At 40.9% G+C, this 22,115-nt stretch overlaps 1 protein-coding gene across 1 annotated transcript in view; it reads right to left on the bottom strand.

Moving 5' to 3' along the window:
- Positions 1–1,008: 1,008 nt before the first annotated feature.
- Positions 1,009–22,115, bottom strand: part of ARL8B (ARF like GTPase 8B) — a 40,897-nt gene continuing 19,790 nt past the window's right edge. The window contains exons 2-7 of the mRNA XM_074312233.1: positions 12,242–12,322; positions 10,317–10,390; positions 9,828–9,921; positions 7,353–7,420; positions 6,994–7,064; positions 1,009–3,243 (exon numbers count right to left, since the gene is read on the bottom strand). Of these exons, the coding sequence (XP_074168334.1) occupies positions 3,194–3,243; positions 6,994–7,064; positions 7,353–7,420; positions 9,828–9,921; positions 10,317–10,390; positions 12,242–12,322 (438 nt within the window). The 3' untranslated portion in view covers positions 1,009–3,193. The remainder of the gene's footprint in view (positions 3,244–6,993; positions 7,065–7,352; positions 7,421–9,827; positions 9,922–10,316; positions 10,391–12,241; positions 12,323–22,115) is intronic.

Here is a 22,115-nt window from a genome sequence, read left to right as displayed (position 1 = left end):
TGAAAATATTTCAAGTACTAAAACAGGGTGGTTTCCCTGCAAGTTTCAAGTCACCTGACAACTGGACGTACAGTTGCAGTGCTGGCTACAGTGCATTTAAACTTCCACTCCAGTGTCAATGTGCCAGGTCCCGAGGGCTGGAACTACCAAATCCACAGGACTTCAGGGGAACTGCATCCCGTACGGGTAGCAGATGCAAGGTGATCAGTTCCTGTCAAAACAATGAGCACTAGAGTGTCCACTACCATCAATGTACTTGACACCATTGAAGGGACTAAATTTAGAAGTCTCAATTTTTGAAAGCAGATATAAACTTAGAATCAAGGGTAAAGTAAGCTGACTTTCTATTTCCTCCGCCCCCAACTCCTTCAAAAATGGCTGGGATAGGACGGGGGGTGAGAAGAGGACCAAACTGACTGCTTCACTGCATGGCTCCACCAATTCAATAAAACAATTTAAACTTGATATCCTAGGGACTTGTCCTACAGATTCTAAATTACACATCCAATTGGCCAAAAGGGTTTGGCCATACAGAACGTCAGCAGATACAGAGGAAAAGCCAAGTTGAACTTCTCTTGAGTAAAAAATACTAGGTTGGTGCAAAAGTAACTGCAGTTCTTGCAATTGCTTTTAACCTTTTAAACCACAATTACTTTTGCACCAACCTAATACATAAAATAACTTCTCCAATAGCTTTGATAAATGTTCACTTTTATCGTGCAAAAGATAACATACTGGCAAAATAGGCCAAACACATTACTTTAAAAATGTGCCTTTGCGGGAAAACCATCACGTTTAATATTTTAAATCTTTCCAGTTTGGAAGTGAACGAAGTAAGCATGTCTTGCAATTTCAGTGTATTAATAGAGTTTTATGATACATAGAACTGGATTAGAACACACTGACTGGTGCTGCCACTTTGAAAAGCCCTGAAGTTGGTGTCTCATGACCGTTTGCAGTGGCATCTCCCCCACCCACCCTCAAAAAAGTCGCAGTATCAGTCGTGTGGACATTTTAAAAGTTTATTGCGATTTTAACTAGCCCACAGACCCAATTCTTTGAGAGCTGATTTCTTTCTCTGTGATCAAGCGACCCTGCTCATGGTGACTTTCTTTCCACCCTCTTCCAAAAGAGTCAGCACCTTCCATCACGATGCACATTTTAAGTTAAAATTGTCAATACAACCCTCAAAATGCAAGTTTATTGAATAAAGCTGAGAAGAGCAGTAAACAGACAAATAATGCATCCACCGAAATAAAATCCATGTATTTACAAAGTTCAGTAACTGGTAAGTGTTCACATGCAGAGGTTAATGCACAGGAAAATGGTGGTGCTGTCTGGATGTCTTCAAATGCCAAAAGCAACACCCAGACACACAGACACATTCAGGTAAAGCTACAGGTCATGGATGGCCTATGTGGTTCCCACAGCCACACATTCTAGTTCCGAGTCCTCTGTTTTAGGCACAAATTGCCACGTTCTTTGTAACAGTTCCCAGCGACCATTGATTGGCACTGAACTACAGTAGCAAGTTTAAATGTCCCTTCACTTACAGACCCAGCCATCCCATCAAGGAAGTATGCAACATGCTTCAAAGGGTAAGAACAGAATTTTAAAAGCCGAGATTCTACCCATAAAAATGTGACTGGAGAAAAGTAAGTAGTGTCTGGGCAGCACAGTGCAGGATTTTGTACAGAATATTGTTAAGGCCATGGCAGTCTGTAAATTAAAACTGGTATCCGTGAGAAGAACTTACTGTTGACTGCACTCTGAGTGCTCACCACATTTGGAAATGCACGGTCCACATGAGTGCTGTGTAACGAGAGAAACAAAATCACACACAGTGTGAGGCAACACACAGGCAGGCGTACCACAGACAGAGTTTTATCTACGACAGTGGTCTATGTGAACAACAATTTACAGCGAACCAGTAGTAATATGTCCCTTTATGGATATGGAGATCACTAAACTACAAAACGCGTTCATTTTCAGTTTATACATCTCCACGTCACAGAGGCCGACAGTGAACAGCCTCCGGTTCTCAGCTCTGCGTAATTGGTAATCAACCTGCAGACCCTCCGTGTGACTACATCAGATAAAGCAGGCAGGTCTAGAGTTGTCACAATAATCAAGATGTCTCATGGCACCAGGCACGAGTGCCAAACCTTCCATCAGGAAGAGAGGAAGTAAGAACTTTTCTGTTTGTAGGTACGTGTTGTGCTGAAAGTCAACATTAGGACTGGATATAAAAAGTCAGGAGTTAGAGAGTCGTGCGGCAGCACTGACTTAATGACTGGAGATAGAAAGAACAAACAGGTGTTTGAACAAAGTCTGACATTCTTTACACGTTTTATTATATTGGCTGGAATGCTCTCAATTCATGAAAGCTTTTGAAAAAATCTTCAGTTCCCAACCCCTTAAAAAAGTGTGTTGAACAAGCAAAAAAGGAAGAAAAAATATAGAAGTAATGACCTGGACAGATACAAAAGAGCACGCCTCAGTTCCTCCCACACCCCAACTGCTGTCTGGTGATAAAGAATGCTCAGAAAGCAGAATGTATTTAAAATTCATCACGTAACATCTCACCAGTGTAAAGAACCCATAACAACACTGATCCGGTGTCTCTATTCTTTCTTTGCAGACCATTTTTAAAATTCCTAAGGTGTAATTATACATTTCACATGCATTTGTGGGCTATGTAAACATTATGTTTATAGCCCACGTGAGTCAGGCTAAAAGTTTTCTAAATACTGTGTGTGGCACTAGAAACTTCATGCTGTATCAAGCCAGTATCAGTATTAAGCTACTGGACTCTAGAATGAAATACCATAGACAGACATTTGCTGAAAACCAATATAAAAATCTGGCCCACAATGACCAGAACAGAAATACGCAATCTTCTTGATTTAAGATGGTCGAAAGTGTGTTTTTTTAAAAAAGCTCTACACACTGTTTAAGACAAGTGTGTGTCAGAAGCCTTTCTGTGTGTGCTGACTTTATCGTGACAACTCTAGTTGATTCTTTATGAAGGATTAGGGATACACATCTTCAGCAGTGCGCATGAGAAATAAACTCTGAAAAAGGCAATTTCTTGGGTTTAGGAAGGACCGTATTCTGGGAAGTACTTCAGAGGAACGGGCAATAATTCTAGGATTACAGCCAGGAAGGACTGGAAGACGTCAGGAGATGCTTTTCAGCTTCTTCTAGATTTTGAATGTTGAATAAGCCACTGAAGTGTGATATCTACAGATGGAGGGAAAAAAAGGCATTAGGGAACTAAACATCAGAGATGTAATCTTTAAAATGCAGCGAAATCAAAGCACAGCTGGGGCCTGCCTGCTTCTGCTTTTCTGTGTCTATACTGCCGTTCCCCATTACCTGAGCTTCAAGAGGACAATCTGAGGAATTACGAGAGACTGAAGAGTCTCTGATTTCCAAGTGAAACTGGAAAGAACAGCTTATGTCATCTTTGATTCGTTCAAAAATTTACCGACTGCCTATAAGATCGGGTATCAAATACAAAGAAACAGGAGAACCGCTCTCTGCCCTTGAGAAGCTTTCAGCATCATAGTCAGAAAACATACAAGTAATAATTTGGGGTTGGGGGGCCACCCCACAGAATTCTAGGCAAAAGAAACAGTATGGAGCGCTGGGTGGATCAGAAGTGATAAGCGGCCAAAGCAGCGGGACGGGGAAAGGGGGCCACTCATGCTTAGGCCAGAGCAGGGGTTCTCAACCTCACTCTTTTGACATCTGGGGCTGGTTAATTCTTTGCTGGGAAGTGGGGAGGCCCTTACCAGTGCACAGTAGAATAGTTTTCCACATCCATGACCTTTACCACTAGATGCCATATCCCCATTCCCCGCTCACTTGTGACAATGAACAATGTCTCCAGACATTACCGAATGCCCCTGGGGAGCCGAACTGTCCTCAGTTGAGAACCACAGGGCTAGAGGGACCTAGATAATCTTGTATGCCATTCTGAGGTGTTAAAGAGATTTGGATTTTATTCTCAAGTCAATAGGAAGTTAGTGGAGAATTCTAAGCAGGGAAATTATACTCGTTTATTTTAGTAAGATCAGTCACGGCGAGAGGCGGACAGCCTGGAGGGCTGCCGACAGAGAGACTGTCTCCATGGGATTAGGAAAGCGAGCGAGGCCTGCAGCAAGCCAAGTGCTGTGGGGCTGGAGGGGAGTAAAATGGGAAGCACGATTACCGTGCAGAACTGACAGGCCTGCTAACTGACGACGTGCAGGGGGCGAGAAAGACACTCTGGCCTGAGTGAGTGTGCGTGTCCCGGAGCTGTCGGCTGGCAGTGGCAAAAGGAAGGACAGCCTGAAAATACAGGTTCAGAATTCAGCTGTGGGCACATGGAGTTTGGGGGCAGAAGGTAATCCATCATGGAGATGCCCCACAGGTAGCGTTAGCTACATGGATGAGGAAGAGATGGAGACTGGCAAGATGCCACCTACAGGTGGCACCTGAGACAGCAGTAACCACGATTAGCCAAGAGAAGGACGCAGACAGAGACGTCGCCTATGTCAAAACACTGAATTCCCGTCCTTGAGCTCTTTAAAATGTGTGAGCCACATAAAGCACACATGAGCATCTCTTAGGAGCAGCCCTCTATTCTCCACGCCTGAAAGTCGAGTGCAAACTCCAGCCCACATGCCATCAGAGAAACTAGAGGCCACACACACAGCACAGCCTACAGCTGATGCTGAGCCAACACGCCCTGGCCGCAGATGTGGGAACAATGATTTAGCCCATCTGCCCAAGCAGGTCGTTTGCGCTTCACAAGGAGGATGGCAGTGTGTGTAGTAAGAGCAAAGCCACACTCGTTTGAACTGAATGGGGAGAAAGATAAATCTAAAATTGAAATAATCAGGTGTAAATATTTCAGAAATTTACTAAAAAAAAAAAAAAAAAAAAAATCTTGCGGACACTAGACAGATGGATGCTTAAGATTAGATGAAAAGGCAGGAAAAAAATAAGACAGTCATTTTCTGTGACAAAAACAGCCACAGATATGAGCCATCTTTGCAAAGATCCTTCTCCCAGAAGAAATCTGTGGGGTGTGGGTCTGAGGACACATTACTAATGAAATTAAAGTGTTCCTGGTACCACATCAGGAAGCTGGAAGTATAACATATAAGCCATGTATACTAAATACATTTTGGAGCAATTTAGTAAGTTAAATTTAGTAAGTTAAATTTGACACTAAAATCTGTTATAAAAGCTGAAATTAAAGAGGATGTTCTGACTTGAATAGCCAAGAAGTCCTATCTAAAGGATTTATTTTCTCCCTTCAACCCCCCCACCTTCCATTTCAGGAAACAGGAGAGAAAATGTAAGGCAGTAATGGATTTACACCATAGCACAATGTACTAAATAAAAATCCTGGTTAGTATAGAACAGGGTTTCTCAACCTCGCCCCGTGACAATTACTTGCTGTGGGGTATGTAGGATGTTTAGAAGATTCCTGGTCTCCACCACTGGCTGCCAGAATTACCCTCCTCACTATGACAACCAGAGACTGTCTCCAGACCCTGCCAACAGTGTCCTGGAATAAAAACCCCTCACTGGGAACCATGGGAGTGTAAGTAAATGTCCTCTTGAAGGCACAACGTAAAACTTGACAAGAGTTCCGCTCAACATAGGACATATTTAAAAAAAATAAACACTCAGTCACATTAAATGCTTGAATAGTCTGTTCTCAATTAACTGAATGCTCCAATGTAACCAGTCACTCATTCCATCCATTTACTAGAGAAGATCAGGGTCCATCAGCACAATGAGCTCACACTGCTTTGGGTGGTCTCTAAAAGAAGCCCCGACTTAGCCAGAAAACGATGAACGCTGAGGTCATTGGAACACGCTGAGGTGGGGAAGGAGCTCAGCTCCGGAGGGGAACTGACTTGGGAAGAAGTTAAGCATGACGAGAACCAGCACACACTGAATGAAGGCTAAAGGAAAACTCTAAAAATACCTTTTTAAATACACTATTCTGACACTATTTATTGCAAACAAATACACTTTTGTTTCTGAAATAATCCCTCACCTAATTTTAGCTAAGAGACTACAATTCAGTCATACACACTATTCTTAAAGGACGCTGGATTGAACAGTGCCCCCTAAAAATTCACATTCACCTGGAACCGCAGAATTTATTTGGAAATAGGGTCTTTGTTTTGCAGATATGCTTAGTTAAAATGAGGTCAAACTGGATTATGGTGGGTCCTAATCCAATGACATGCGTGCTTATAAGAAGAGAAGACACACAGACAGAGACACACAGAGGAGGCCGCCGCGTGAGGCTGGAGCAGAAACCGGAGCGATGCGGCTCCAAGCCCAGGAATGCCGAGGGTTGCCAGCAGTTTCCACCACTGGGAAAGGCCAGGAAGGATCTCTCCTAGAGCCCTCAGAGAGAGCACAGCTCTGCCGACACCTTGACTTCGGGCCTCTAGTCTCCTGAACTTGAAAGAATAAATTCCTGCTGTTTAAAGCCACTCAGTTTGGGGGACATTGCTAAGGCAGTGCTAGGAAATCAATACAGACATCAAGTAGATAAAGGGTACCTGGGGCTTACACCTCCAATAGAGTGCTAACATACAGCAGTAACGTGCCGGTTCAACAAAAGAAAAACTGTTAGTGCCTACGGACCAATTTGTGTGAAGTCTTATTTCAAAATGTCATTTTGTTATAAAGCACAGCTGGATACTAGCTCTGCAAAAATTAAAACGATAAATTGATATCTCATATGCTTAACTTCGTGTCTTTATTGCATCTACTTCTTTAAATAGCACAGAACAGATTCAGGATGTTTTATTTGTTGTCAAAAGGTATAATGTCTACTCTTTTTCCTGCGGCAAAAACAATAGTACTCTAGAAAGGAAGCCAGTCAAACAGCAATGGGGATAACAAACAGTACGAGTCATTAGACACCCCTTCCAACGATACCCATTTTTTTCAAAAACACCGGTTACTTCTTACCTATATTATCCTTTTCTTTGCAAGAAATTGAATAGCAGCAAATTTCTCTATCCTGAATAGCAGACAGATTCCTATAAGAAACAGAATTAAGAGAATAAGTCTGTGCTTAAAACAGCTGTCATACTTATCACTCTGCTCAATTTTACTTGTTTTTTAATTACTAAACTGAAGAAATTATTTTACTACTAAAAATTTAGGGATTCACTTCTCTGGTAGGTCAAGTTTATCTACTTAAAATCATGGCTGTGATCATCACTGAATAATGCAATGATGCTAAACAAAGCAGTGGGCAAAACACTATAATTTAGCACCAATTAAAAACAAAACAAAAAATGTCATCATTCATTCTCAAGACATACATTTTCTCAATGAGCTGCTTCTCATCCAAGGCATTAGGAAGGTCTCTCTTGTTTCCAAGGACTAGCACCTTTAAACAGAAAAGGTAGTAAGAGGAAACTTAACGTAAGACAATGTCACAGGAGTGTGTCATATTCCTATCTGCAGACATTACAGTGAGAATGTGGCCACATGCCGTAATAGTAAAGCATATTTGTGGAAATGGTGGCTTATCTCACTCATGTAGTCATTCAAATTAGCATTTGTTTTAAGTTCCACATGTAGAGGCCCTTAATTCACTATTTGGCTGCCAAGTTCTATTAAAATATTCTAAGTCTACAGTATGCATTCTGCTATTTCTTAATAAATCTTTACCAAAATGTGAATATGATCTTAACAGTCTAGGGTAGGGGAACAATTTTTAACCATTTTCTCCCTGTAAGCTGTTATAACCATGTGAACATGTAAATAAGCTTTTAAAATTCTGGATCCCTCCTATAGGATTTCAGGTATGAATACGCTCAGACAATGGAGAAGTCTGGGCAGCAGAAGAATACACTAGCCATCAACTCTGGGAATAAATGTCGTTATCTGATTGCTACACGTGCTTTGAAAGACCAAAGCAGAGATGGGCGTCCTAACTACTACTCTGTCTTTCCCAGATAAATCCTTTCTGCCTCACAGAAAGCAGAGCCTGTGAGTACATACAACGTGTTTGATAACATCCACATTCCAAGTCAGTGTTTTCTAAGAAGTGGACCTTTGACCCACGCCAACAAAGTACACACCATGTCTAGCCCGTCATACCTATTCCTTTCACTTAGCCAGCCCCTGGCCCACCTCCGACTCTGGACACTAACCGATTCGATTCATAGGCCCTAGACTCTTATTCACTCAAAGGACAAAGACGAGGACAGAGACGCAGAGAGAGCCAGGGGGACGTTAGACCACAGAGAGTCGGCAGGCCAAGAGCCAAACCTCAGTCTGTCCGCTCAGCCTGCCTTCCCTTCTCCAACTCTTACCCTTATTTCAGTTCTTCCAGGTTCTCCAGCGGGACCTGCCTCAGTTTCTCATAATATATCATGGTCATTTGTGATCAGCTATTGGTTATGGGGTTGCCTGGCAACTTAGGAAATCTCCCACCTCATGAACCTGCTTCCCAATAAAGTGACTTGCTCCTTTAGATGATTTCTTTCCTGGCTTTCCTTTCTGCTAGAGCATGGACACATAATCTATGGTCAATCCAAACTCTGACGGCAGAGCCAGTGATGCAGGCAGACACGGACAGGGAAGCCATTCTGACAGGGAAGGGGCACCAGTTTCCTGCTGCCTGCAACCGAGAAGCCTGTAGTCACCGAGACTGATTTTTACTCATGGTTTATAGAACGAGTTTTTAACGTAGAAGAACAAGAACAGTCTTCACAATCAGACAGCCATGGATCCAAACTGTTATAAAGAAGGGATAACACCACCAACCTCGGCATGTTGTGAGAATTAACTGAGAGAATCACCTTCAAGTACCTGACACCCATGAACTTGTTCATAGGCTAGAGCCTTGTCCTTTTCCACATTCCTGAGCTCAACAGATGGCAGCACCTTCCATCGAACTCCATAAGCCGGAAATGAGGGATTATGCTCTACATCTTCCTTCTAACGCATGACCACGTCTGAGGGACTGCATTGCTAACTATCGCTCGCTCAAGCCTGCTTCCTTCTCAGCCTAACTAACCCATGACACAGCAGTCGCGGGGACAGCTTCAGCAGCTTCCTCGGGCTGGCCTGCTTCCAGCCCCTCTCGCCACTTCAATCCACTCTTAAACTGAAATCAGGATGATATGATAATAAACTTGATCATTTCAAACACTGCGTGGCTTCCTCCCCAGCCCAGCCTGCTCCAGTGTTCCAGCTGCCACGCGGCTGGACACACTCCACCCCCACACTGTGTGCTGGACAGACCGGCCACCTCTCAGTGCCCTGCTGACTCCTACCAACGACCTTTGTCTGGAACTCTCTTCCTCCAAGCATCACATCCCTCACATCTCAGCTCCAGCATCACTTCTTGGGGAATCTTTCCTTCCCTCACACTCCATCAAATCTCCTATCTACAAGTCTCACAGCCCCAGGTACCTCTCTTGGGTGGCACTTATCAGAGCTGTATAATTGGGGTGACAGGGCATCCACCTTGCCACTAAACCACGAGCTCCGTGGCAGGGAGGCGTCTCTCGGCACCTGCTCATGACTGCCCTCAGCACTGAGCGCTGCTCCCGCTGCAGCTCAATAAACAGTTGGTTAGGAGATGGAGACACAGCACTGGGCCCAGTACGGCGGGTGCTCAGTAAATGCAAGCCCTCCAGACTTAAAAGCAGGCGGCATTTTACTGACGCCAAACGTCACTAACAGGACTGTGTAATATGATTTCAATAATATCATAGATATACTACAGATGTAATACATACATAGTTCCATATAATGTAAAATAACACATCATCCACACTTACTGGAATCCCTTGTAACTGGGGTTTATCTAGAAGATTATGAAGCTCATTTCGGGAAGCTTCTATCTTTTCACGATCCGCAGCATCTATCATGTAACTAAAAAAAAAATACAGTGACCTCAATATGTCTTCTTCATATTCTTTGATCACAGTTAATATTACCAATTTTTAATTTTCTTAAGATTTATACTACTGAAATTGTTAATCAGAATCAAGTTCTAGATAAAGAAAAATTCCGCACCCCAAACTTTTACACAGACAGCTCTCAGGAGCTAAGACAGGATGGTGACACACTTATATCTCTTAGCTCAGAGCTGCATAAACAAGAAACAAATAAAACTCTCATTCTGTGATTAAGTTTTGTAAAGTCTCACGTAATGGATTACCCCATTCAGCCCCTGAGAAAGACTGTTACTGCTGAAATCAGAAATGAGACTTGAGAAGCAGCAACCCCGCTGACCCCTCCCTGCAGCCGGGCCTCACAGCGCTTACACGATGGCGTTGACGCCCCTGCAGTACCGCTCCCACATGCTCCGGAACCGGGGCTGCCCTCCGATGTCCCAGATCTGCAAACAAGACAGACAGCTCTCAGCATAGACATTCGGTCCCTCATCGAAGGACAAAGATCGGGCAGACATGCTCATTTTCACAATGTTAGAGCCAACGGCTCCGCAAAAACTTGAGCTCAAACAAGCTCTTAATCTGGAAGTTCCAGGGCTCCTTCTAAACTTAAAGTTCATACATAATATATTTACACTAAATCTAATAAATTCTGCTTGAGCAAAGATTTAGTTTTTGTACAATACTTTCTTTGCCTGTTTACCAATAAATTTCCAATATTGAAAATACAGCAGTCCCCTCATATCTGTAGGGAATATATTCCAAGACCCGCAGTGGGTGCCTGAAACCAAGGATAGTACTGAGCCCTGCATATACTATGTTTTTTCCTATTCATACACACCTATGATAAAGTGTAATTTATAAATTAGGCCCAGTAAGAGATTAATAATAACTGATAGCACAATAGAACAACTACAAGAAAATAAGGGTGACTTGAACACAAGCCCTGCGATGTTGTGACAGTTGACCTGATAACTGAGACGGCTACTAAGCGAATAAAGGTAGGGAGCGTATACAGGGTGGGTACGCCAGACAAAGGGATGAGTCACGTGGGACAGAGTCGGGCTGGCATAAGACTTCATCACACTACTCAGACAGTGCACAATTTGAAGTTTATGAATTGTTTATCTCTGGTATTTTCCATTTAATATTTTCGGACCGTGGTTGACCGCAGGTAACTAAAACCATAGAGAAGGGGGGGACTACTGTATATATCTTTTAAGATAACACTTTCAGAATCTCCAGAATCATGCATCTTCCAGATCTGAATGCCAAGACAGGAAACAAGTTTGTTTAGAATCTATTAAAGTTTAATTGTCTGACTGGGTATACATTAATGCCTCATCATGTTTAATTATTCTGTAAATACCACAACCACCACTCTTACCTAGGTGTTTTTCTTGTATAAAATAATTTTATCCATTGAAAGCCACTACCCACAATAATTTCATTAGTGTGTCTACTGCGTAGGGTACTATTCTGGACGACAGGCTACATAAAAGTCTACAGTCATGGTATTTATCTTCAAGAGGTCTCCGATTTAGCTATAGACACAGGTAACATGCATAAAAAGATGTATATTAATACCTGAAGAGTCAGGTGCTTCATTAGATGAGCTACAGAAAGAATTTAGTAAACAGTTTCTGTGAGCCACAGCAACTGGGTGAATGGCCATAAGAGCCCAGGCTATATAGAGAAGTAACTATCCCTCTGTTCAGTGGAGAAGTAACTCTCATGAACTACTGAACCAAAAACAATAACACGAACCCCTAAAATACGGCCCCTAGTAAATGGTCCAACAGTCCATCGTTCAAACTCTTCCCAAAGACAAAATTATGTTAAACAAGTTAACTTTTCCCCATTTTATAGTTTTAATTTTAGGGCTTAGTAGTACAGAAAGGGAAAACTGAGTTACCGTATCTGCTGCCACAAATATAATACTAAATTACCAATATTATAAATAATAAGTTATTATTTCTCAATATAAAATATTGTTCATAAAATAATACCACATTCCAAATACTCTGAAAGATGGGGAACATCTTTTATTCCTAGGAAAAATCAAATCCCAAATATCACCTCTGCCAACCCATAGGCTAGACTTTCTATGGGCACTTACCATTCAACTCGTACAATTAGACAAAGAAAAAAACAAAGCTGATTTACACTCTTTTGGAACAGGCCTATTCATTAGTTAAGAATTACAAATACTCATGCAAAAAACAAACAAGCAAGCAGAAAAATTCCTAGCTGTACAGACTAACAATTTAAACGCACTAGGCAAGAAGATGACGTACCTTTATTGTGACGTTACCTTTAGTTACTTTCCTCATGTTGAAGCCCACCGTGGGTATCATATCCTCACTGAACTGACCTGACTGAACAGAAGGAAACATTTGAAGTTAGAATGATCAGTATCATTGAGACATACAACACTGCACTGGCATTTAGCATCAACACTGCTTCTGTACCCATCTTAGCAAATAACTCCCTTTTTAGTGGTGGTACCAATATGCCTTAAGAAAACATTCCTTATAGCCTTAGTTCTTGAAGACGTACATTATTTTGTACATACAGGGACATATTCTCCCATTAAAGAAAGATATTTTTGAATTAAGGTAATTTATTACATATTTCCTTAAGTTTGAAAAAAGAAATATTGTACATTAAAACTACATATGAAAATTTATTGGGGCGGCCCGGTGGCTCAGGTGGTTGGAGCGCCGTGCTCCTAATGCCAAGGTCGCCAGTTCAATTACCATGTGGGCCAGTGAGCTGCGCCCTCTACAGCTAAGATTGTAAACAATGGCTCTCCCTGGACCTGGGCTGCATGAGCAACTGGAGGTTGGTGTGAGATGCTGTGGGCTACCGGGTGCTGCCATGAGTGGCCAGTGGCCAACGTGAAGCGTGAGCCCGTGAGCTGCCGACCGGCGACCGACTGCCTCAGCTGGGGGAGCGCAAGGCTCACAATACCAGCACGGGCCAGGGAGCTGTGTCCTACACAACTAGACTGAGAAACAACGGCTTGAACTGGAGTGGGGGGGGCGGGGGGAAGGCGGGAGAAGGCGGGAGAAGGGGAGGGGGAAAAAAAAGAAAATTTATTAATTCCCTCACACACACATTTTCACAAAATAGAAGAAAATCAGAAGTATAACTTCACAAAGTTTTCCATTTTTAGCATTTAAATTATTTTGACAATATCTTAAAATCCACTGCTTAATAGCTCTTCTGAGTTTGTCTTTTAACAAAGCTTATAAAATATTTTGTCACATAGATCTTCCTTTTACAAAATCACTTCTGTTCTTTTGGTTCATGACCTCACTGTCGTAAGACTAAAATGAAATATTTTCTAATAGTATTTGACTTTTTCAAATTTAAAATGCTCATCCACCTCAAACTTGATAAGAGTAAAAAAGTTTCATTTTTTCAAATGGATAACCAATAATTATCTCACTCCTCATTTAAAAATCCAGATTTCCCAACTCATTTGAAGTGACATGCCAAATTCCATGTAGATAGTTTTATATCTGAACACTCAATTCTTTTCCATTAGTCTGTTTATTCCTAAATTAGGACTGCATGAATTAGTACAGCGTAATCTATGTATTATTCTATATAGCAGATCAAGAATTTGGAATGTTTTTGAAATTGTCTTGGTTCATCTCTCACATTCCAAATGAACTTTAGAAATGATATCCAACCACTATCAAGTCTCTCCATCCAGACACATGGTTTGTCCACTCAAACACTCACATCTTTTATGTCCTTCAGTAACAATTTTCATAACAGGTCTTCCATAGTTCTTGTCATATTCCTTATTTTGACTGCAATTACGAAGTATATATAATGAGTTGCAGTTAATACTGATTTTATATATTGACATATTTATATATTTTATTTACCAAACATTAATTTCTCAGTTGACCTCTTACTTTTTCAGGTTAACAGCCCAGGGTTGTGATATATCTCAACAAGGGACTGATTACATAAATAGGACTATTTTCAAGGCCCTCACACTGGTTGATTGTTTGCTGTGACCTTATGCTAGCCACACATGCATTCCAAAACTCTCTACAAGTCCTGAGCATAATGAATTCTAATTTTACAAATTAATTTCCTCTACATAACTCCAAAAGTTCTACCTCTGTTTTCCCATCTGTTCAGTGGAGTTTGGGCTGATTAAAAAAAAAGTTAACACAACCATAATCAGTACTTTCATTTATATTAGACATTATAATTCTCATAACTTTCACATGATTTCTATGTGAAAATCTCATATCAAAACTACATATATAAATACTAGTCATGATACAACAAAAAATTAACCTGATTAAAAAATAGGCAAAGGCATGCTCTTTGAAAGAAATAATTAATAAGTGGGACTTCATTAAAATTAAAAACTTCTGCTCTGCAAAAGACAATGTCAAGAGAATTAGAAGATAAGCCACATAGTAGGAGAAAATATCTGCAAAAGACACATCCAATTGGGGCGGCTGGATGGCTCAGTTTGTTAGAGCACGAGCTCTGAACAACAGAGTTGCCGGTTTGATTCCCACATGGGATGGTGGGCTGCGCCCCCTGCAACTAAGATTGAAATCGGCGACTGGACTTGGAGCTGAGATGTGTCCTCCACAACTAGATTGAAGGACAATGACTTGGAGTTGATGGGCCCTGGAAAAAGACACTGTTCCCCAATATAACAAAATAATTTTTTTAAAAAAAAGAATCAAAATCCATTCGTTATAGTTAAAAAAAAAAAAAAGAAAAAGACATCTGATAAAAGACTATTACCCAAGATACACAAAGAACTCTTAAAATTCAACAATATGAAAACAAACAACCCAATTAAAAACTGAGCCAAAGACCTTAACCCTGACCTCACCAAAGGATATACAGATGGCAAATAAGCACATAAAAAGACGTTCCACATCATATGTCATCAGGGTACTGCAAATTAAAACAATGCGATACCATCATACACCTATTAGATGGGCCGAAATCTGGAACACTGACACCACCACATGCTGATGAGGACGTGGAGCAACTCCAACTCTCACTCACTGTACTGGTGGGAATGCAAATGGCGGCACCACTTTGGAAGTCAGTTTGGTAATTTCTTACAAAACCAAACATTCTTACCATGGGATCTAGCAATCGTGCTCCTTGGTATTTACCCAAAGGAGGTGAAAACTTATGTCCACACAAAACCCTGCACACAGATGTTTACAGCGGCTTCATTCACAGTTGCCCAGACTTGGAAGCAGCCAAGATGCCTTTCAGTAGATGATGGATACACAGACTGTGTCCATCCAGACAATGGAATATTATTCAGCACTAAAAAGAAACGAGTGCCAAGCCACAAAAAGACACAAAGGAAACTTAAACGCATTATCTAAATGAAAGATCCAATCTGGGAAGACTACAAATTGTGTAATTCCAACAATATGACATTCTGAAAAAGGCAAAACTGTAGAAACAGTAAAAAGGTCAGTGGCTACTGGGAATTGAAGGGGTGGGGAGGGCTGAACAGGCAGAGCAGAGGACTTTTAGGCAGTATCATACTCTACACGGTACCATAATGAGGGATCCATGTCATTATAATCTGTCCAAACCCATAGACTGTACAACACCAAGAGTGACCCTGATGTCAACTATGGACTCCAGGTGATACGCCACATCCACGTAAGTGCAGCAGTTGGAACCAATGTCCCACCTGGTGCACTGCTGACAATGCGGGAGGCTGTGCATCTGTAGGGCTGAGGGCATATGGGAAATCGCTCTACCTGCTCCTCAATTATGCTGTGAACCTAAACCTTCTCTAAAGTGTTAAAAAAAAATGAAAAAAAAATAGGCAAAGGACTTGAACAGATATTTTCTAAAGGAAACACAGAAATGGCTAATAAGCACGGGAAAAGATGCTCAGTATCACTGATCACCAGGGAAATGCAAATCAAATCCAGAGACCGCATGCGCATTAGGATGGCTGCTATCAAAAAATAAACACCCACCCTCCCCGAAAACACAAAACAAAAACCAACCTAAAACCTAAACAATAAGCATTAACGAGGACGTGGAGAAAGTGGCCCCTGGCACACCACTGGGGAGAACGTGAAATGGGGCCGCTGCTGTGGAGACCAGTACGGCAGTTGCCAGAAAGTTAAAGGTAGCATCACCAAATGATGCAGCAACTCCGCTTCAGGGCATCTACCCAAAAGAATTGAAAGCAGCGGTGAAGAGATATTTGTACACCCACGGTCACAGCAGGCAGCTCGAGTGTCCACGGGTAGCTCAACAGACAAGCACAATGTGGTCTATTCCTACAATGTAGAAACCCATTCATGCAACAACGTAAGATGACCCTTGAGGACAGATACTAAGTGAAATAAGCCAGACACAGGAATACAAATTCTGTGATTCTACGTATAAGGAAATTAGAGTTAATTCATAAAAACAGAAGTTAGAACGATGGTTGCCAAAGGCTAGGGGGAAGGCAGGGAGTTAGTTACTGCTTAATGGGTCTAGAATTCCAGTTTGGGAAGATAACGTTTTATAGATGGTTAGAAAGTAATGTGAACGTACCTAATACTACTGACCCGTACACTTAAAAATAGTTAAGATGGGAGGAAAATTTTGTTTTGTGTACTTAACCACAATTTTAAAAAAAAGAAAACTAGCATGATATAAGGAGAGGCAAATATCACTTTATAAACTAGGAAGTAAATTCCCAAGGTTACATACCTCAATAGTGATTGATTATATTTTTCTTAGATTTCCATTGCAACTATATGTACAGGCTTTAATCTCTGTGGAGAGGTCTACATGAAATAATGCCTCATTTATTTGTTATCAGTAGGAAATAGGTACCTCACATAATGAGCCAGAAATGGTAGCTAAACTTTTTTTTCATTGTGTCATATTTATCATTATTTTTTATTATTAGTTTCAGGTGTGTAGCTAAACTTTTTAGGTACCAAAACGTTTAAACCAGCTTGCATAGAAAGCTTTGTAAATGCAATACATACTTGCCTAACTGCTCAGACATAAGCCGTGGAATATGATTTTTTGTGTTCTTGGTGTTTCAGAGCTATTTTATCAATTGTAAAACAAGAAAACTAAATTAGGTAACCCTCGAGGGCCCTTCTGGCAGTGAAATGTTATGATTATGCACACCAATAACAGCACCACCCCACAATAAAATGATGCGGGGTCTGCAGTACACTGGGGTGCCCCTGAACTTGTTTTAGATGTCCACTTATCACTTTCTTCATCATTACTTCTCACTTCCCCTAATTCAACTGCTACCGCTAATCTGCAATGGCTGAAAATTAGGTAATCAAGTCCTTGTTTTTTTAATCCTAAAATGTCTTGGGTACAACAAAACGTTCAATAAATATCTGTTAAATTAGATGCATGGATTTTGTGGTATAACTACTTTATAGTCTTAGAAGCATTTTCTACTTCTTTTATTAATAGACACTTTCTAGGAAGTGTCAACTCTTAATAGTCACTTTTAAAAGCTTCTGTTGAATGAACAAACCACTCAGATGGCAGTTGTGCTCTAGATTACTGAGAATTTATTTCTATACTGTTGAAATGCCACTACACTGAAATTTGCAACTTAAGAAACAGATGCTGAAAAATACTACTTAATTGTATCATTCTATTTATTTAAAGAGTGGTATCTCATTATTACTTTTTAACATTTTTTTATTGGGGATTATTGGAGAACAGTGTGTTTCTCCTGGGCCCATCAGCTCCAAGTCCAGTCACTGTTTTCAATCTTGAACTGGCAACCTTGCTGTTAAGAGCTCACGCTCTAACCGACTGAGCCACTGGGCCGTCCCTCTGGCAGCTCATCTTTAATCTAGTTGTGGAGGGCGCAGCTCACTGGCCCATGTGGGAATCGAACCGGTAACCCTATCTTTCAGAGCTCGCACTCTAACCAACTGAGCCATCTGGCCGCCCCTCATTCTATTTATTATAACAAATTTAACAAACACTTAAATAATACCACCCACTGTTTTAAGCACTTAGTATTAATATATTTATTTAATCCTTATAACAATCAGGTGAAATAAGTGGCATTATCCTCATTTTTCAGATGAGAAAACTGAGGCATAGATAGGTGAAGTCACTTGCCCAAAGTCACATTATTTTTAAGATTTGTAGATAGAAATAAAAATATGCTTTCATGCCTGTCTCCTTAAATAGCATATAAAACAAACTGCCCTTCACTTAGTAACACAAATTTGTGGTGCTGGATGGAACAGTAGTTATCAATGTTCACTCTATAAACCAAAGTCACAAGGCAGCAGGCCTGGAACTTCTTTGGTTGGGAAAAACTGATTTGAAGCAAAATAAGACAGTAAGAAAAAGACTACCTTGAAGCCGGGAACTTACGATCACTTATGCCACTTACTGGCCACATGCAAATTACTCTGCCTTTGGCATTAAGGTACCTCATCTAGAGGAAGAGGGAACTGGGAGAATATCTCCTAAGTCACTCCCAGCTCTAACACAGGCCTCTAGTTTAAAAGAAAGTTAAACGAGATGAATGCCTACAACAGTAGAAAAATGTGGCTCTCTTTTTTCCAAAACTCATTAGTATACCAAAAGGCTAAAAGTAGACCTTACCCCCAAAAGTTCTGTTAGTTTCAACTCCACTGTGTAGAGCTTACCTAAATTTAGTACTGCAGATCTTACAAACAAGGCAAATGGAAAAGGAGAAGGCATTTAAAGGAAAGAGAGGAGCGAGACAGAAAGCTAACCCCAGAAAGGCAGATAATCAATCTGTTAGTTACAGCCCTAAAACAATAACGGGTGGGGCGAGGGGTTCTATTCTTTGTAAACAGCTTGACAGCACTGATGTAGGTGCACTGGCTGCTTATAAACCGCGTTATCTGACACTGGTGAGAACACTGAAATACTCATACATTTCAGTGCTTTAAAGTAGGGAGAGTCTAAATGGACGAGATTCGAGTTGTACAACTGCTCTTCTAAATGAACAAACGTAGAAAACAACCTCTTAACAGCCTGGGAAAAGGAGCTCACTTTGAGCTGGCCATTTACAGCAGCCCAGTCAATCCAATCAACCTGGAAAGACAAATGGAAAAATATCTGCTTTGGCAAATGTGTCACAGATTTTCCCTAAGAATTGTTTTTTTAAAGCTTGGTTATCAAGCTACTGTGTAAAGACAATGAAACAAGGAGCACAACAAAAGCCTTATACCGTGGTTTCCCCGAAAATAAGACCCAGCCGGACAATCAGCGCTAATGTGTCTTTTGGAGCAAAAATTAATGTAAGACCTGGTATGATACGATATATGATATTTTAAGACCCAGTCTTATATTACAGTAAAATAAGACTGGGTCTTATATTAATTTTTGCTCCAAAAGACGCATTAGAGCTGATTGTCCAGCTAGGTCTTATTTTCGGGGAACCATAGTACTAAATTTTCCCTCTTGGCCAAAAGAAACTATATTTGCATGCTAAGCAGAACGGTATTTTTCTCCTTTTTTTAAAACAACCTACGTTATGACTTAATTGTTTAACTCCCAAACTTCACACATTTGACGACTGGAAAGATATGGCCAATAAATACACAAGTCAGTTGTTTTTCTAAGAACTTTTAATTCAGATGTGAACTTATCAATACTCATTTTTCTAGTTAGTGGCATTATGATGCCTGTTATATTTCTCTAATAAGTGGAATTTCTGGTATATCACTCTTATATTCCAGTTTACATTAGTAAGGAAAAAGAATGACATCTGTTTCTGGCTGGTCAGGTACTTGAAATGGAAGGTAAGCAGATGCTAGCTCTAGCGGGAAGTCCTGACAAAGAGGCAGGATATTCCCATGGTCTTAAGCATACCCCGCAAGCCGCTCGTTAGATGCAGGGGGCAACACTGGGGAAACCAGGCCTACACCTTGACTGAGTGATCACAACGGACGTGACCGTGAGGTCAGATGGAGAAATGGCACCGAGGGCAACATCCGCTATCAGCATGTCTGCTGAGAACGCACAACCTGCATTTAACCATGAGGAAACACCAGACAGTCTTTGAAAAAGGGGGGAGGTATTTTTCAAAAATGTCAATGGCATAAAAGACGAAGAAAGGCTATACAAATGTTTTAGACTGGAGGGGGCTAAAGGGACATGACAACTGGATGGTGTATACCTCACCCTAAAGTGGGTCTTGTACCGGAAGGAAAAAACGCTCTAGATGACATTACTGGGTCAACTGAACACAGGAATAGATAAAATCTGTGAGGTACTATCATTTTTAATGTAATAAAGTTGGTCACTAAACTGGTCAGGTAGAAAAATATCCTTAATCTTAGAAAATACACACTTAAGTATCTGGGAATAAAGGGCCATGCTACACACATCTTAGGTAAAATGACAAACAGGGTAACAAATGATAGAGCAAATGAGGTAAAAACAACAATAATTTGATCTCTGTAAACAGGATATGGCTGTTCTTTGCAATGCTTTTAATCCTGCAACTTTTCTGTAAATCTGAATTATTTCCAAACAAAAATCATTTTTAAGTAATTTTTAACGGGGATAATCACACATTACTCAGCCCATCTCACTCTATCAAGGACGTCTAGAATTAGGAGGGAAGTCAGCCATGCCACCACCTGTTACCTGCACGAGCTCAGTGAAACTCACGAGTACACGCAACATAAGGGATTCTGACGACTAGTCCAAGAACAAGTCATTGCTCACCTTGTTCTGGCCCCTAATATTCTAAAGGAATACTAACTTTCACATGTCTTCTGACAGAAAACTCCGTGTTTTGTAGTTTTGGTATTAGGAACAAGCCTCTGGCCTTTAAAGTTGACGTTATCAAATCTACTCCAGTGTTGTAACATGTATTTATATGCGGGAACATGAATGACATGTTCTTCCAAGTCAAAGCTCCCCTTAGGTTTGGAAAAACACCACCACTTCAACATATTTTCCTCTTTTCACTCTAAGCACTTGGTAAGTAGTTACCACTGAGAAGACATGCTCACATCTGGGGCTATCCGTCGTACAACTCTCTCTTTTTAAGGGGCTACACAAGATATACTTGCTCACTACAGTAGCATTTCAAGGATCAGCTAATGTTCATTTTCACCCAATTTTTGAATACTTCGGACGATCTTCCCTTAAATGATTTCCCAAAAGAAAATGACTTGTTCTCAGTTTTATGTGCAAATCTGGACTTACTTCCAACTACAGACATTAATTCCTTCCCACAGAATATCAGTTTAAAAGCAAATGTTAAAAAGATTCACTTGGGCAGTTAAATCTTATTAAGCAAAGAATAACATCTCTCAAAATTCCAGTGGGTTTGTGTGTGTGTGCGTTTGTTTTGGGAGGAAGGGATTCTCTTCAGTACTTACCATACAGAATTAAGAAGTGCGCAAAAATTTCAAATTTCCGACTCTGTCTCCTCTCTCCTTACAGCTGCTTCTCCTAAGTGCCTGTAGCTACTTCACCTCCTGCATCCCCTGAGTGTTTAGCACTCCTTTCCCTCTGCTTGTCTTCCTTCCTGAGTCTCAAAAGCTACTGTACATAGGAGTTTCGCTCTCCAACAGCTGGCCTTGAATAAATACTGTATTCCTTTCATCTATGAGGCCAAGAGACCCACTCCAACCCTAAGACGCAGTACTTAACTCCTAACTGCTGCACTCGTCTTCACAAAGCACCCAGCATTGCTGCTCTGCCCGCACGGTGCTTCCCACACACTTCCAGGCTAAGGACCACTCCTGATGGCTAAGGGTCCAGGAAGGCAGGTCTCCAGGTTCTAGTGTTCACACTGCTAGGGTTTTTGTTTTGTCCTTTTTTGATGTTGTTAAACTTACAGTAATTTGGCAAGCAATCAGGTTTGCCTTGGGGGTCGGGGGTAGACAGTATATTTTTCATACTAATTGTTGGCATGTTTTATTTATGTTGCCAGGACATACAACGCCCTAAGCAGTAGCAACATGGATTTTAAAATAATTCTTTTTGGATGGCAACATTAAAACTGCGTGAGACTCACTGTGTTTTCTTTGACTTTAGGCTATGAAAACTGAATAGAACAAATGGAAATTGTCTAGATTAGAACTTCTTATAAAGCATAATGGCACAGGGAACTCTCTAACTACTAATTAAATACCTGATTGTCATTCTAAT

The sequence above is a fragment of the Rhinolophus sinicus genome, linkage group LG10, assembly GCF_036562045.2.
Source record: "Rhinolophus sinicus isolate RSC01 linkage group LG10, ASM3656204v1, whole genome shotgun sequence".
NCBI lineage: Eukaryota > Metazoa > Chordata > Mammalia > Chiroptera > Rhinolophidae > Rhinolophus > Rhinolophus sinicus.
This window is presented reverse-complemented; position numbering and strand designations above follow the sequence as displayed.